Source organism: Rhinichthys klamathensis, unplaced genomic scaffold (genome assembly GCF_029890125.1).
Source record: "Rhinichthys klamathensis goyatoka isolate OS25496 unplaced genomic scaffold, OSU_Roscu_1.1 h1tg000001l_1, whole genome shotgun sequence".
Classification (NCBI taxonomy): domain Eukaryota; kingdom Metazoa; phylum Chordata; class Actinopteri; order Cypriniformes; family Leuciscidae; genus Rhinichthys; species Rhinichthys klamathensis.
This window is the reverse complement of record NW_026606555.1, coordinates 4,014,378-4,032,680: the sequence shown is the minus strand read 5'-3', so window position 1 is coordinate 4,032,680 and position 18,303 is coordinate 4,014,378. Positions and strand designations below refer to the sequence as shown.

Below are 18,303 nucleotides of genomic sequence, written 5' to 3'. Positions count from 1 at the left end.
TAACAAGGAAGTTGCATCGGAGCACAACAGGTTCAAAGTGTTACATTTTATTAGTGTGTGATGGACAGACAATGTATAAATAGTATCTTGTAATATAAATGGCTGTGGGTCACCTGTTAAAAGGAAAAACATATTTGAGTACCTTAAGGTCAGAAAAGCTGATTGTCCCCTTTTACAAGAGGCACATTTTAAAGATTAAAAGAAAGCTTTGAAACTTAGATGTGACTGGGTCCAACATGTTTTTCATAATTCTGTGTTAAGCAAGATGAGTGGAGTAGCCATACTAATGAGGAAGAACATACATTTTGGATTGATGAATCAACATAACGAGGAAGGTTGTTTACTCTGCATAGAAGCAAAGCTCAACTATGTTAAAGTAGAGTTGTGTAATGTAAATGCACCAAATAAGGAGGAGCCTAAATTCTTTCATGAGGTAAACAAAATGTTAGCCAACTTCAAGGGACATGTTATACCTGGAGGTGACTTAAATCAGACTATGGCATCCTGGACAGAAGTCAAAACAACATCAAATCAATGCCTAGAGATAGAGCTGCCATTCACACTCTCAAAGATGACAATGGATTAACAGATATTTGGAGATTGGTTAATCCACGAGAACGGAAATACACATTCTTCCCAAATTGTCAAGACCTTTTCAATAATAGATTATTTTCTGATATCCAACTCTTTAATTCTCTGTTGCTGACTGTATAATTGGAGTAATAGGATTGACAGATCATGCACATGTGGAGTTCAAATTAGAAGTCAAAGTAGATTTTAAGAAAAGGGGGAGGTGGAGACTAAATACCTTTATACTGGAGGATAAGGTCTTTGTAGATTCATTGCAGGATGACATAAAGTTTTTTTTTTTTTACTTAATATTGGGTCCACTCAGAGATTAGCAACAGTAAGGGATGCCTCTAAAGCATTTATCAGGGGGAAATGTATTGCTTATACCAGTAGGAAGAAAAAAGAAAGTGTAGAAAAAGTGAAACTTTTAGAAAAACAAATCAGTGATTTAGAAAAGAATTTGTGCAAGGTTTTACAGATTTGAAATTTAAACAGCTTTGTCAATTAAAATTGTATCTTCATGAATTATTTAATAAGAAAGTAGAATATGAATTATTTAGATTGAAGACCAAGTATTATGAGAGTGGGGAGAAAGCTGGGAAACTCTTTGCTAGGCAGATAAAGCAACACGATGCATCTCACGTCATACTTGTAATTAAGGAAGGAAATAAGGTGCTCACCTTCATCAAATAAATTAATAGGGTTATTAACCAGTTCTATTTAAAACTGTACACATCAGAATCCATTTACAGTCAGGAGTTAAAAGACTTTTTAGCCAATGTTACATTGTCCACTTTAACCCCGGATGAACGAGACTCAATAGATGCATCTATAACACAAGAAGAGGTCAGAACTATTATAATGTCTTTGAAATCTGGAAAATCACCAGGCTCTGATGGATTCCCAGTAGAATTTTGTAAGAAGTTTGTCGATGAGTTGACCCCAATATAAACTGAGGTATATTCGGAGGTACTTGAGGATGATATGTTACCTGACACTTTTAATGAAGCCTTAATATCACTCATACCAAAACCGGATAGAGATACGATGGATCCTGCTAATTATTAGCCTCACCATTAGAAAGTATTTTACCTAAAATTATACACAGAGATCAGGTGGGCTTTATTAAAAATAGATATTCGCCTGGCAATATGAGAAGGCTATTACATCTCATGTGGATGAATCATTCTAATCTAGAGCCCATTGCTGCAATATTGCTTGATGCGGAAAAGGCCTTCGATAGGGTGGAGTGGGGGTTTCTTTTAGTGGCCTTAGAAAAAGGTTTTGTGAAGTGGGTTAAAATTCTTTACTCCAACCCTATAGCAGCTGTAATAACGAATGTAATAACATCATCCTTATTTTAAATCTATCTAGGTATTGTCACAGAATCAGCCACACCCCTATCGCATTTTACTACTTTTAGTCTGATCGCATTTTACTTAATCTCAAATTTATTTGAATAAATAATGACAACAACATATTTTATTGATCATTAAATACATGTGCGAAATGAACAATGATGGATTTTGGTGCATTCCCGGATATGGTAAGTGAACATGCGTATTGCGTTGAAAACAGTAAAAATGTTGAACTTGAGTCAGACAATATCGATACGGAGTCGTCGTCAGAATACAAATACAAAAGTGGCTTTCAAAAGCGAAAACGAAAAGAGGAATTGAAGAAATTAATGAGTAATTTACCAAAAATCACCAGCTGTGTTTTTTCATGTGTTATGGTGCGCCGTCACCAGCTGTGTTTTTTCATGTGTTATGGTGCGCATTCACCAGTGTTTTTTTTTTTTTCATTGTAGTGCGCGTAGGCTACTCCTGATTTTGTCAGTCATCTCATCTCTTTATGCTGTGTCTCTATGATCCTATCCTGTCCTATTCACGGTAGCCTCCTCGTGGACATTGCGTGCTGTAGTAGGGAGGGGCCGCCTTGATAATCAATCAAGGCCCGGTGTTGTCTCATTACGCCACTGTATGCATCGAACTGTCTCGTCTTCGTCTTCTTCAGTCTTCTGTGTGTCATCGCCTGCCAGTCTCCATTCCTCCAGCCACTTCTCTCCATAACCTGCAACAGAAAAGACTTTCATTCCCATGCCAGTATCACCAGTACTATCTGAAATCCAGAGACTCACCTGCTACACAGCAAAATCCCCAGAGTTAAATTAACTCTGCTCAGAGAACATTTGGTCCCTCTCTACAGAGAGTTAAAATAACTCTGAATCAGAGTTAAAGTTAATGAGATACTTAAGTGATTAATTAAGTGATGATTGGGCATTAATGATGAACACCTGCTGTCAACAAGCAGAATCACTGAAGGAAAGAGAAACAACAAGAACAGAAAAAAAGATAAACACAAGAACTACAACTGACTTCTAGCCACAGCCTTAGATGAAATCAAATGTAGACAAAAGACATTAAATCTCTCTAGTTCTCAGCAGAGGAGGATTAAACAACTCCACAAACAGCATTACCAGCTTCACTTATTACTAACCAGACTGACTTTATTTCTGTCACGTCTACAGAAGGTCTTACTGAGAATTAACAGGAGTTTAGATGTTGACGATTTATTGAAAATGTTTGATCACCATTATGGTGATGAGTGTTTCCTTTAGTTGGTCAGATTTGACTCTTGGCTTTTATTCCGAGTTTGTGGTTTTTGTAACAGGTCTTACTAATACACGTAATTTATTACAAAGAAAGTCAAAAACAAAGATGATCAGGTGATATAGTTTTCAACAACAAAAAATAGAATAATGCACTTATCTCATCGCTGTCCAATAGTGGTTATATGATGTTAATACATTATATTCACTAACAATACTCTCTTGACACAGATCGGACATACTGATTTTTTATTTTTAAAATATATTATGGGGATTTTTTTTTTCAAGACACAGACATCAAGATTCAGCATATGAATCTCAACAATGGTAACATGCTTCATGCCGCAATGCATGCTGGGAGCCACAATAATATAAAACGTATGGCTCCCAGCATGCATTGCGGCATGAAGCATGTTACCATTGTTGAGATTCATATGCTGATTCTTGATGTCTGTGTCTTGGAAAAAAAAAATCCCCATAATGTTTTTTAAAAGTCAAAAATCAGAATGTCCGATCTGTGGCAAGAGAGTATTGTTAGTGAATATAATGTATTAACATCATATAACCACTTGTGGACTGTGATGAGATAAGTGCATTATTCTATTTTTTGTTGTTGAAAACTATATCATCTGATCATCATTGTTTTTGGCTTTCTTTGTAACAAATTACGTGTTATGGTAAAACCTGTTACAAAAACCACAAACTCAGAATAAAAGCTAAGAGTCAAATCTGACCAACTAAAGGAAACACTCATCGCCATAATGGTGATCAAACATTTTCAATAAATCATCAACATCTAAACTTCTGTTAATTCTCAATAAGACCTTCTGTAGACTTAACAGAAATAAAGTCAGTCTGGTTAGTAATAAGTGAAGCTGGTAATGCTGTTTGTGGAGTTGTTTAATCCTCCTCTGCTGAGAACTAGAGAGATTTAATGTATTTTGTCTACATTTGATTTCATCTAAGGCTGTGGCTAGAAGTCAGTTGTAGTTCTTGTGTTTATCTTTTTTTCTGTTCTTGTTGTTTCTCTTTCCTTCAGTGATTCTGCTTGTTGACAGCAGGTGTTCATCATTAATGCCCAATCATCACTTAATTAATCACTTAAGTATCTCATTAACTTTAACTCTGATTCAGAGTTATTTTAACTCTCTGTAGAGAGGGACCAAATGTTCTCTGAGCAGAGTTAATTTAACTCTGGGGATTTTGCTGTGTAATAATCTATTTATCTTTCAATAACCTCCATACAGATTTTACCTGTGTTTGCTGTCTTTCTTCACCATGGCAGAGCTGGTGGAGGAGGCAACCAAGGTGTAGCAGTCGGCAGAGCTAGTGCTGGTGGCCTTGGGAGTAGGCAAAGTGGGAGATCTTAGTAGTGCCAGTGGAGTGGGAGACGTGCCGTGTGAGCGAGAGATGTATGGAATTCCAGCTTAGCTCTGGAGTGCCAGCCGAACGGGGAGCCTGGCTGAGCAGGAGTCCATGGTGGAGCTGGCAGAGATGGAACCACCACAACGTATACAACAGGGTTGAGGACCAGGGAGGAGCAGATGGAACCAGAGAAGGAGAGTGACACACAGAGAGTGACACACTAGGTCTCTGATGCCGTGGCAGAGACAAATACGCATTGAACGTCCTCCGCGGCTGAGATGAGGGAGCGAAATATGGCCTCCATGGCTAAGATTAAGGAGCAAGGAACGGACTCTTTAGCCAAGAAGACTGAGAGAAAGCTGAGTAAGTAGTGGCATCAATGGCTGTGACAGGGATCACAGGTCATGGGAACTCTGGGAATGTCATACTTGAGAGCTCTGAGACTACTCCTCTTTCGGCCTCCTCCTCTGTGCTGGAGTCAGTGCGTTGTCCAGACTGGAGGATGGGGACCTAGAGGGGTCAGCGGGAAGGAAATTTCGAGTGGACTCTGGAGGTTCTGGGATAACCATAGGGAACAGTGGAGGCACTAGAGAAACTGCATCAGTGCAGCTGAGGTCCTCCTTCCACTTCTCCCATGATGAAAGAGGAATCCATTCTGTTAAAGGGCCAGAAACTGGCAGAGCATCCCTTGTGATCCACCGTCAGACAACAGTAATCGTAAGGGTTTGTTATTGAAGAAACTAATGACTATATCATCCTCATAATTCACTACATTTGCCATTAGTAAAAATTCACAAATGTGTTCCTTGAGGGAAAAATTGTCCTGGGTGAGGCTGATGAGGCTAAATTCTGGAATGACAGGTAATGCAGGTAAGTATATGGATAGATAAAACAAGGAAAGCACATGACTTGATGTTAACAGTTCTTTCTTGTCAAGTGAGACGAGCACACAAGGAGACCAGGGAGTAAACACAGCGGATCAACAAAGGAGCAGACAGGCAATGAAGAACAACAATGGAGAACAGGTAATGGTGAACAGACGATTGCGAACAGATGACGGAGATGTCCATGTAAGTATATCCAACAGGTAAGATAAACAAAAGAGTCTGAACATTCTTTGGTAAACAATGAAGAGACCAGACAAAGTGAGTATAAATGGGCTACATCCGAAACCTTCGGCAGCGGACTTGTTGCCTCGCTGCCTTATCGTGCTATGACTTTGCAGGCAGTGTTTGCGCACAAAGGTACTTCACAAAACTGATTGATAGACATCTGAGCAGTTTATTGATCTACAGCAAAATAGAGGGAGCTTTATATTTAAGCAAATATTGAATTACTACAGTAGTTCAGTACATTTACACACAAACTGACCAGCAACCGGAACTTTCAGATGCCATCTTTCTTTTTCTAGCTCAACTGTTAAATAATGGAACACATAGGATTGTGGGATATCAAAGGCGAAGGATACATCGATGCTGCCTTCAAAAATTGATGAGATGAAGAAATCTTAGGAGACAGGAAGTGAAGCTAACATTGGATTCGGACGTGCCTTTGGTTCCAACCTTGGAATGCGTCCTCTGAAGGTAGCATTTTTAAATTTTCGGATGCAGCCATCCCTGTTGAGCAGGTAATGATGGCCAGGTGTGTGCAATTAAAATGTGGGTGAGAGTGAGCAAAGTTGCAGAGGTTTCAGTAATTATAATTGCCAGACCAAATGAGTGTCTGCAAGAAAATGTAAGTCATGAAAGTCAGTACAGACAGAACAAGAAATATTTATATCTTCCATAGTAAATGGGACTTTAAGTTTTAAAACTTTATTGACGCCCAAGCCAATATGAAATATGTTCTCCACAGATTAGTTTTATTCATAAACCACTAACGGCTAGAGAACACTAGTAAAGGGGATCAGTGTCAGTGCTTTAAACAACTTTACCCATCAGACACCACGTTGCAGTTTATGGGAAAGGAGAGAGAGACTCTCTGTTTACAGCAATGAATGTGCCAGTTATGGTGAGGGGTGTTATAATTATGTCATGTTCTAAGAGGTATACTCACCACAGACTTAGCCAGCTGAACAATCAAAGCAGACTGGGCTTTTCAGAAGGCAGTTTTAAAGAAACCAAAACTAAATCAATGTTCAGACAGTGGGTAAAAACAGGTGCTTCAACTGTGTAATTATAAGAGAAATACTGAACATTATTTGAACATTAAATTATGTAGACATATTCAAGTAGACCAAAACCTATTCTAGAAAAAAAAAAAGAAAAAAAAAAAGTTATAAACCTGTAAATGAGCATAATAGGGGTCCTGTAACACTTTCCCTGCCAGCGTTTATTAAAAAATTTGTCGCTAGCTTTTTAAAAAATCATTTTCATTTTCATTTTTGAACAAAAAGCTGAGAAAATCATGTTTTTGCTAATGACTACATCCGGATATTCAGAACGATGATCAAATACATAGATTGAGTCCATCAACACCCCTAAAGCTTATCTTATACCTCTTCCTTGGTTTACCATTTCATTCGGCTAAGGAGGGGCGTCACTAGGATTTTCATTTTAGGGGGGCTAAGCCCCCAATATGATTTTTAAAAAGTAAAAATAAAAAAGGTAACACTTTAGTTTATGATCTAAAGATCACTATTAACCATTTTCATACCGATGCAAAGGCACGGTTTTATTATAACTGTGGTCCCAAATGTGAGGTAGGGCAAATACGGGGGTTCGGGGTCTCCCTGAGAAAATTTTGATTTCTCTGATCTACATATGTGCATTTTAAGATGTTCTAAAGGCCAAAAAACTTGGATAGTGGGCAGCTGATTATTTTTCTCTCCTCATCAGCATCACACTCTTTTTCTCTTTGTTTTTCTCTTGCCCTGTCTCTTCCCCTCCTAAAGCTGAGCTTTGACTGATATAGGCTTTTCATTTTTGTCTGTCAGTGAAGAAAGTAAACATAGGGTCAACTGATAGGTTGATTTTGCCTATGAATCATTTTCTGAGACGCGTTTATTTACTGAAAGCTACTAAAGGTAATTAAGTTTATTAAATGCATTCACAATATGTAGGCAACACATTTATTATTGATCTTATGCCTAATACAGGGCCGTAGACAGGGCTTTATAATCACTGAGGTCCTAAATTTGAGGTTGGTAGGGGGTTCAAAATTTTATTTTGCATTTCAAGACGTTTGAAGACCAAAACAAAGGATAAGAAATAGCTTTAAAACAATGTCAGTGGGCAGATTATTTGTCAATACCTGCTCTCTTCTCATCTCCATCACTCTTTCTTTTTTTCTCAGTCTCTTCATCCCTTTCTCTTCCCGTCCTAAAGCTGAGCTTTTTTAATTTACTAAAGGCTACAATTTGTATTATATTCTCAATATGTACACATTCATTATTAATCTTGTGCCTAACATGATGAAAACGGCTTTGTTAATGTTTCTTGTAAACTAATTATTACATTACATGAGTCACGTTACATAGGCCTATTTTCAGTTCAAAATGGCGAAATTAGACAAAACTATATTAGTTTGCCTGATTATTTTTTGTCATTCGTTTAACATTTATGACCTAAAAAAAGTAAAATATGAAATGTTAAGTTTAGCTACTTATATCTTATCTCGCACTTGACCGTACGCGTCGAGTCGCACTGTTAAAATTCGCGCTCAGCAGCGTCTGTGAACATAAAGCCTGCCTACTTTGATTTGATTGGTCATCTCAAATATTCTGACATTGACGAGCAGTGACAGACCAATGAGGCTCAGATGAACACACACACACACACACCCTGTCCTCTGTTTCTGACGTGCTCTCTGCTCGGCGCCGCTGCGGATTGAAGATGAAGAACGCGCTGAATCTGATTATAACAAGACTGAAGCGAACACGAATTTGTGTAGCCTACATTAATCTCACATTTTTAGGGGGGCTAGGCAGAAGTTTAGGGCTGAAGCCCCCCTAAAAATGGCCTAGCGACGCCCCTGCGGCTAAGTTAGCATAAAGTTTAGATTTATATTGTTGTGATGTCAGTCTGTGTTCCCGTCTTTTCATGTTTAGCAGTTCCCTGTCATGTTTATTAGTCTCCCCAGGTGTTTCAGATTTATGTTGTGATGTCAGTCCCCTGTCTTTTCATGTTTGATTGTTTAGGTGTATGTTGGTTGTTGCTATTCTTGAATCCTGTTCCTGAGTCTGGTTTCCTGTCTAAGTTTGTATGGTTTGTAGTCTATTGAATAAAGTGTGCTGCAGTTGGATCCTGCTTCAACCACGCAAAACGTAACATATATGCTGTTGAATGTTTGATGATCATGTTAGCTTACATGTGTGTGAGCAATATTCTATTGCTTGTTTTTGCTGCTTCTTCTTAGCTTGTGTTTGGATGTCCTATTTCAGAAAACGCATAACAGCACCCACTACTGTATAACAGTGAAAACATGGATTGCAGGAAAAACTCATCAATGGCAGGGAAGAGTTGTGTCATAAATTACGGAAAATCTTGTCAATGGCGGGGTAAGAGTTAAGTGTTCAGATATGGCTGTCTGATTCTGTCCAGGAAACTCACAGAACAAATCATGAAAGTATAGAAAGAAAATAACTAAATCAGAGGTTTAATCTGTACTTATCTGTACCTAGTAAAGTCTGCAAGGTTCAAATGTAAATATATTAGTTCTACAATCCCAGACTGATCAATCTTAAATTGGTATGAAAAGCTGATAAAGTGTCTTGTTTTGTATGGTCCTCAATATGCATATAAAATAATTCCTTTCATCAGATTATTATGCAATATATTATGTAAATTATAATATATTATGTAAATTATAAAAGTAGCATAAACTTTTGAGTACTAGTATGTTGCATTGTGCCATATGTTGCTTTAGATAATGCTAAAAGCATAAAAGTAAAGTTTGAGATTATTTAAACATATTCAACACTGTAATTTATGTAACTTCGTAAACACATTCATTCAATTTGACATTGCATCTTTATTCAGTTCTGTGCAAATTTGAAAGACTGAAACAAGAGCACTTGAACGGACACAATTCCTGCTAATCAGAAAACCACTGGGCTACTGATCTTCAGAATGTGTTCTTCAATTCACAGTCATTAGCTTATCTCATGCTCTTTCTTTCTTTCTTTCTTTCTTTCTTTCTTTCTTTCTTTCTTTCTTTCTTTCTTTCTTTCTTTCTTTCTTTCTTTCTTTTTTTTAGTGGCTGCTCCTGACCTCCTTGATCCTAAAACAGCCGCTCATAACTCCAGACCTCGTCTCTCATTCTCGGCTCAACCAGTGCTGCTGAAGTCTTCTGAAGACTTTGAGCCTCGTGTAACCGTCATGCGCTGGAAAACAGTGCTGACCGTCTTCTTGCTGGTGGTGCTGTACTTGATTATTGGAGCAACTGTGTTTAAAGAGTTGGAACAGCCTCACGAGATGTCAAAGAAACTGGCCATCCTAGTGGAAAAACTGGAATTCCTTGAGCAGCATCCATGTGTGAACTCCTCAGATCTGGAATATTTAGTGAAGGTAAAACAGCAGACTTGCACACAAACTTGCACACTTTCCGGGCCACACAAATAGTTTCCCTTGACCCACATACAGTATAGTATGACGGCCCTGGGATGGCTTAGACCTGGACTACAGACAAGAGCCACACAAGGGCAATAACAGGCCCAAATCTCAGGCAAATAATAACCCATAACCAGCCCTGAACAAGGCCAGAACAAGTTTTAATTGTGGTACCAAATCTTAGCCTTCATTAAATCAAATCAACACAACAGTCTTTAACCAGAAACCCCAAAACTGAGCCACAAAAATGACATCAAATTGCTCAGCCATGGATCCATCCATAGGCAGTAAAACCAACACATTCTCATCCTATGGCGTCATATAGGTGACGCCATATGACATTTCGTCGAAATCTTACGCACATGGGATCCTTTAGCGTCAATATAACACACACTGTAATGGGTAGGTTTAGGTCTGGGGTAGGGTTACGGTTATGACGCCTTGGGATCTGCGTCTCATATTGACGCTAAACGATGCCATGTGCGTAAGATTTCGACGAAATGTCAAAAGCGTCACATGTATGACGCCTTGGGTTCTGCGTCTCATATTGACGCTAAAGGATGCCATGTGCGTAAGATTTCGACGAAATGTCAAAAGCGTCACATGTATGACGCCTTGGGTTCTGCGTCTCATATTGACGCTAAAGGATGCCATGTGCGTAAGATTTCGACGAAATGTCAAAAGCGTCACATGTATGACGCCTTGGGTTCTGCGTCTCATATTGACGCTAAAGGATGCCATGTGCGTAAGATTTCGACGAAATGTCAAAAGCGTCACATGTATGACGCCTTGGGTTCTGCGTCTCATATTGACGCTAAAGGATGCCATGTGCGTAAGATTTCGACGAAATGTCAAAAGCGTCACATGTATGACGCCTTGGGATGAGAACGGGCTGGTAAAACACACATTCACACCAATAGATAATTTAGTGTTTGCAATTCCATCTTTGGATTGTGAGGGAATCCAGATCTGAGGGAAAGACCTTCTGGCTCAGCTGGGAGTTGAACCAGGGACCTTCTAGTTGCAGTGTTTCCCACTGAGCCACTGTGATGCCCTTAATCACAGCCATAAGACACAGATACTATGTATACTAATGTTGTATGTTTTTAAGGTAAAGCAAACAAACAACAATAAAAAAAATGTAGAGGTTCTAAACTTTTCTGTATGTTTAGATAAATGCTGAAATGTACAACACACAGCAAAACACCCGCGCAAAGCGGACTTTTCCCTCCACAGACACACGTCGGTTAACTAAGAAATACACTTGCGCTCCCCGGGGCGGTTCAGCGCAAAGAGGAGGCGTGTTCCGGCGCAAACTTTCCCTCATGCTATTTTGCTGTTCTATAAAATAATTGCGCCACTGACCAGAAAAAACCTAGTCTAAAGTCAGTGGCGCGTTGCGCGTTGTTCATTATGCTCAGTGGTGGAGGAAGTACACTAAAAAAAATGATATGTTGGCTTTACTTAACTTTTTTATGTAAACAGGTTGCACCGGTTCCACATAACTATGTTTCGTTAAACAAACATAATATGTTCATGTACTTCAACATCATGGAATTTGGTCATTTTAAGCGACCCAATTAAACTCTGAGCTAATGAGTTAATTAAGTGAATAATTGAGTGATGATTGAGCATTATTGAAGACACCTGATGTTAACAAGCAGAATCTCTGAAGGAGAAAACCGGAATGTTTAAGTCACCATTATGGAGATAAGTGTGTGTTTTAGTTGGTCTCTTGACCATTAACTTATTAACTTTAAATTTTGTTTGGTTGCTGTACATGAGTTATAACAGCCAGATGAACAATAAACAAAGGTCATCTGATGGTGTTGGTTGTGTTTTAACGTAATCATTATTTCACAATCATTTGACCTGAGTCACTGAACTTATATTAAACCGAATTTCTGAGTTAACCCTCTGGGGACCAGAGTGTTTTTGGGGCCCTTGGGATGTTTTGACATGCACTGACATTTGTGCTTTTTTCAGTTATTTATAAACATGTTAATGGCAAAGGTGTAAATTCACTCTATATAGCACAAACTTGGCTACCATGAGATCTGAGCAACATGTATGTACATGTTTGTATTTTTAATAGAATAATGTTTATGCGTGGTTATTGAAAAAAAATAAAAATGAAAGTTGCTGAAATAAGACCACAAAACACATATTGATTATTTCTTCACAAGACTTTTGAAAATTGTATCACATAGCCTAGAATATTTGCTCCAAAACTATGTGAGAATCATCCTGACTACTCATTCAGATAAGTCAATAAAGTCTTTTACATTTTTAATGACGTGTTTTGTTTGAGAAAGCTTTATGCAGGAGGCTTGATCTCTCATTAATATGTGTGGCATTCCACACCTGAGAAAGACAAAGACCCTCCCCATAATGGCCCTATTAGGTGCTATCAGGCCATATCATTACAGGAGCCTTGCACAAAGAATGAGGAGATTTAAAAAAGAATGGCTTTTAGATTGTTTGGATTTAAATAAGGAAAATACAGGGTGCATACGTCTGGACACTTCTATCACACACCCTTCACCATATAGACATGGTTTTATTTCAGTTCAAAGTTCAAAGTTAGAGTTGGAAACATCTTGAAAAGAAAATAGTCTTTTTCCATAAATGTCTTAGTTTGATCATACATATTTCAAAGTTGAGGATTTATTATTTTGATATAGCTTGCATTGGAACAAACATCTTAGTTGATTAGTTTATTGACAAAACATAAGCTTATTTGATGTCTTTATTTTGAAGCTTATTTGATGCTTATTTGATTTGAAAAACTTTATCCAAAACTAGTCAAAGAAATGTTCTTTTATTTCGTCTGTAACAGTGCGTATCTGTGCGTTCATTCATTCACACACACACACGCACACACGCACACACACACACACACACACACACACACACACACACACACACACACACACACACACACACACACACACACACACACACACACACACACACACACACACACAGAGAGAGAAACATAATTCACATTTAAACAGTAGGATATGCTATTTGTCCGTTTACAGACACTAACGTTATTCTATATCGCGATTAGAACAAAGCACAAAACACTTACACTTCTCAGCTGAATCTGTTGCTCCTCCTCGAAGTGAAAATAAACCAGCCCTTCTGTGGTAAATGTCCCAGGATTATTCCTCATAGCCGCACAAGACGAATCTTAATCTGACTAAAAAATATTGTGTGTTTACAGCATTTGCCTGGGGGCGTTTATCTATTTTGCAAATGGCCTCAACACATTATCTTATGAATAGCGCGCTCTGCGAGTGGGTGTGAACAAATTAACGATAATGAGCTGAGACAGGAGAAACTGTACTTCTCTTTAGTTTTTGACAGATTACATTGCAGGAGAATATTTGTTTTAAATGTGAATTGTTTTATTTAAAAGTAGAAATTTAAAGCGTTCTTTAGACGTATGTTTCATGTTTGTGTGATAAGTATTAGCGGAGTTTCCGTTCATTTTCCAGACATGTTTCAGAAAGATTTTTGCGGAGACAGAGTGAGCTGAAAGCGCACCCTGTTTATTTTATTTATTTTTAAAAAAACACAAGGTTTTGATGTTAATGTGAGTGTACACAAAAAAAGAAGACCCTCTATAGTTTATAATCATGTATTGATTTTATTTATATGACCATAAATGACGGAGTATTTTAAGTCTATGTTGCTGCTATGTGAAAAAAAAACAGCAAAACGCGCGGGCGCGTTCTTGGTCCCCAGAGGGTTAAGTTTATCTTACGAATAATAGCAGCACTGTCATTGTAGAGCATACTATTTTTAGACTTTTCAATGAAATTTTAATGATCAAATCAATAAAAAATAAAAATAAAACTTCCTAAAAAAATATTTTGAGTAGGCACACACAGACATCAAGAATCTGCCTGTGAATCTCAACAATGGTGACAAGTATAAAGCATGTTGCAGTGCATTCTGGGTACCACCAATCAAAACTAATTCATTGCTGCATGAATAAATAATGAGCTTATGATCTGTTTGTCACCATTGCTGAGATTCATATGCTGATTCTTGATGTCTGTGTGTGCCTACTCAAGATATTTTTTAAGAAGTTTATTTTTTATTTCTTGATTTGAATTTCGTTGAAAAGGCTGAAAATAGTATGCTCTACAATGACAGTAAGGTAAACTTAACTCAGAAATTGGGTTCAATATAAGTTCAGTGATTGAGGTCAAATGATTGTGAAATAATGATTATGTTAAATCACAACCAACACCATCAGATCTCCTCAGATCATTGTTCATCTGGCTGTTATAACTCATGTACAGCAACCAAACAAAATCTAAATTTAATAAGTTAACCCTCTGGGGTCTGAGGTGTTTTTGGGGTCCTTGAGATGTTTTGGCATGCTCTGACATTTGTGCTTTTTTCAGTTGCTTATAAACATATTAATGGCACAGGTGAAATTACACTCTATATAGCACACAAAGGGCTACCATAATATGTTATCAACATGTATGTACATGTTTGTATTTTTGAGAGAATATTGTTTATGCGTGGTTATTGAAAAAACTAAAAACTAAAGTTTCTAATATAAGGCCACAAATAACATACTAAATATCTGTCCACAAGACTTTTGACTAGTGGATGTTGTCGCCTAGAGTTTTTGCTTCAAATTGATCTGAAAATCATTCTGCCTAATCATTCACATAAAACAATAGATTGTTTTAAATTGTGAAAAACATTTTTTTGTTTGCAAAGGCAATATGCGGATGGGCGGAACGGCCCAACCCCCTCATGAATAATTAGGCAGTTCTCACCTGAGCAGACTGCATACTAATGAGCCTTTCATTCAGGGGTGTCACACAAGAAAGAATGCAAGGACAATATATATATAAATAAATAAATATTTATATACACACACACACACACACACATATATATATATATACACAAACAATCAAAATATAAATGAAAGCCAAAAGCACATTTTTAGTCACACCTTTTAGCCATCCACCGCGGTAAAAATAAACCAGTCGCATTTCATAGTCGTACGCGAAATGACCGCCAGGTGGCGCAAAGGGACATTTAGCAAAACGTAAGTGGGGCTAATGTCTATTAACAGTAGCCTGAGGATGAAATACTACAAGTTATGGTAATTTCCAAATAAGCCTACAACAAATTGTTGGTATAATCTATATAAGATATCATCTTTTAAAACTGTAAAAGGCTAAAGTATAGGCCTACACTCACAGGCTAAAGACAAAACGTTTTCTCGCTCATGTGAGAAACAAACGTTTGGATATTTCTCAGTGAGAAAAATCATAGCTGAGCGGTAGAACTTACGTTTCATCATCAAGATGACACGGGTTCAAATCCCGCACAAACATGGTCTGCTGTAAATTTTATATTTATTTAGATTTGTCTAGCTCTAAAACTCTGTTACACCATACAGTTTTTTTGCTTATATTTATAAAATACAATTATCATGCATTTCCATTTTACACTAAGAAACAAAATAGTATCCAACAGAACGACTTTGCATCTGTATAATAATAGGCTACCAATCGTAATTTAAAAAGCAGATCTGTAAAAAAATAAATTATATATAGCCTATATATATAGGCTATATATATATTTTTATTTGATGCTCTCACGCCACACCCCCGATTTCTCACGCTGAAGTGTCAACCCGGTCGGTCAAATTCCTGAAAGATATAGTTTATCTATAGATCTACCTGTTGAGCCACTCGTGATCGACTAGTTATACCGCAAATTAGTTAAAATATCCCGTAATCTATCTAGAGCGAGCGTGCATGCGAGACCGATATTGTGCTCCAAACCGTGCGCGCACATGGCAGAGAGGTCTGTTCCCTACAACCTAGAGTTTTTAAAAACATGGTTTTAAGTAAAGTGTGATTTGCCAGGGGGGACTGGGATTTCCTTCTGGTCTAAGCATCCCTGCTTCTGCTGAATTATTTTAATCCCCACACCCCTCCCTCCACAGCTAATCAATGCTATAGGCTACTTCACCAATATCAAATATATAAAATAGAGATATGCAACAGGCACGTTTAAACGACAAACAATAAAATCAAAACCAGCGTTTCAGTTGTTCATTAGTTCCAGTGGCCCTAATGCATGCACGGCTTTTCAAAGTTTTACAAAGCGTGTTGAGATTATTTTGAATGAAATATTGAAGTTTATAATTAAGTGTTTTGGCACACCACGCCGAGTGGCCCAATGCATTTTTCTAAAGTCGGGTTTTATTCTGGCATCGTGAGTTAGTGTTCGACAAACGCGGCGGAGCGTTAATTTAGATTAATTTATTTTTCTCATTATTACAGCTAAAATAACTTAATAGGCGACTCCGTAATTTTTTGGTCATACAGATAAGATTAGAGTAGCTTACATCGTTCAAAACTGTAAACTTGTATTCATATTAGGCTAACGACAAAAACAGTTTGTCTGTCGTCTCTGTCTCCGGGAACTGCGCGCCACAAAAATGAACCGAAAGCCACTTCAGCTCAGTCACGATAAGAAATCGGCTAGGTCTAAAGCCTTTAAATGTCTAAATATTTAGGCTAATAAATGTTATCTGATTGTGTAGGCTAATCCATATGAAAACGAGAGGTAGGCCAGAGGATCTACTCAAACATGCCTAATGTAAGCGCTTCCCAATGAGAAAATGACAAGACAAGGGTGAAAATCTCGCTCTAATTAAATGTAGGCTAAATCGCCCTGAATTAAAATGTAAAAACAGATCAAATAATGTATTTGTCGAAATGTTGCGATATTGTTTCATTTAAGTTCATAATTATTATATAAATGTTATTTAATTTAGCAGCATTACCACGAAGCACCGTGTTTCGATATTTATTTGAATAATACAAAATAAAATAAAAACTTAATTCACAAATTGCATGCCTGGTTGTAAGGATCCAAAGATCCCTGTAGACTTTAATATTGAGTTGAACATTTTGTTCATGACAACAAATTAACAAGCGTTTTTTTTTTCAGATTATATTTAGTTTTGCTTGGAAAAAGCTGTCCCAAACCAGTTTTATTTCATCAATTATTGAAATAATGAAATATTTAGTAATAAACTTGACAGAAATATCACTAGGCTACATGTGACTTAAATAATTTAATTCCTTCATTATCAACACTGTCTAGAATAGCGATTTAAGTGTGAATTGCGACTTCTCTTTGTGTTAAGTCAGCCTCAGACTCCGATAGCCTGTGGGGGGGTTGGAGGGACAGTTGCTGGACAAAGGTGTTAATGTTCCTCTTTCATAGTGTCGGATAGCCAGCCTGATGAGCAGGCAAATTTATTGTAAGGATAAATCTGTGTCTAAATGTAGGCCCCATATCTTATTAAATTATAAATATTGTAGTTTATTTATTGTAGCCTATTTAAAGTTTTTTTCACACAAAATTTCAATTGAAGTTATTGTAAGGTGAATTCAACAAGGCATGCTGTGTCTTTGAAGCAACAATTAAAGGCTAAATATTTTTTTCGTGATTTGTATGGCTGACACGCAGCGACATATACAGTATTATCAGCTGTATGATGTGTTTTTACCCTGAAATGTTTAATTTCGAGAGAGACCCGGTGCGCGCAGCGAGGGAGACTAAATAAACTTGTTAAAAAGAGATCCAGCGCGAGAGAGACAACGAAAAACGCATGTTTTTAATTGAATTATGTTTCTTTGGACAATTTTCGTTTTGTACTGTTTTAATTGTTTAATTTAGCTGTAATTTCTTTGGCAATACAAATTTAGAATGTCGCAAGAATAAGATTAGCCTACACAGCAAAATCCCCAGTGTACATATGTACACTCTCGGTGTACATATAGGTCCAACTACAGGGTGTTAAAAATGAACACTGAAGCAATGTTGAAGTTAATGAGATAATTAAGTGATTAATTAAGTGATGATTGGCCATTAGTGGTGAGACCTAATGTTAATAAGCAGAATCATTGAAGGAAAGAGAAACAACAAGAACAGAAAAAAAGAGAAACACAAAACTTCTGACTTCGAGCCATTACACATTATTGTTCTTATTATTACCAGTTTATTTCTGTCATACATCTACATACATTCTTATTTATATTGAACAGAAGTTTAGATGGTAATGTTTTATTGAATGTTTCGTTTCATGTCACCATTATGGCGATCAGTGTTTGCTTTAGTTGGGCTCTTGACCCTTTGCTTTTT

At 37.3% G+C, this 18,303-nt stretch overlaps 1 protein-coding gene across 1 annotated transcript in view; it reads left to right on the top strand.

The window, feature by feature from the left end:
* Positions 1-18,303, top strand: part of kcnk2b (potassium channel, subfamily K, member 2b) — a 107,031-nt gene that overhangs the window by 17,762 nt on the left and 70,966 nt on the right. Inside the window, exon 2 of the mRNA XM_056249144.1 lies at positions 9,743-10,053. Within this exon, the coding sequence (XP_056105119.1) occupies positions 9,743-10,053 (311 nt within the window). The remainder of the gene's footprint in view (positions 1-9,742; positions 10,054-18,303) is intronic.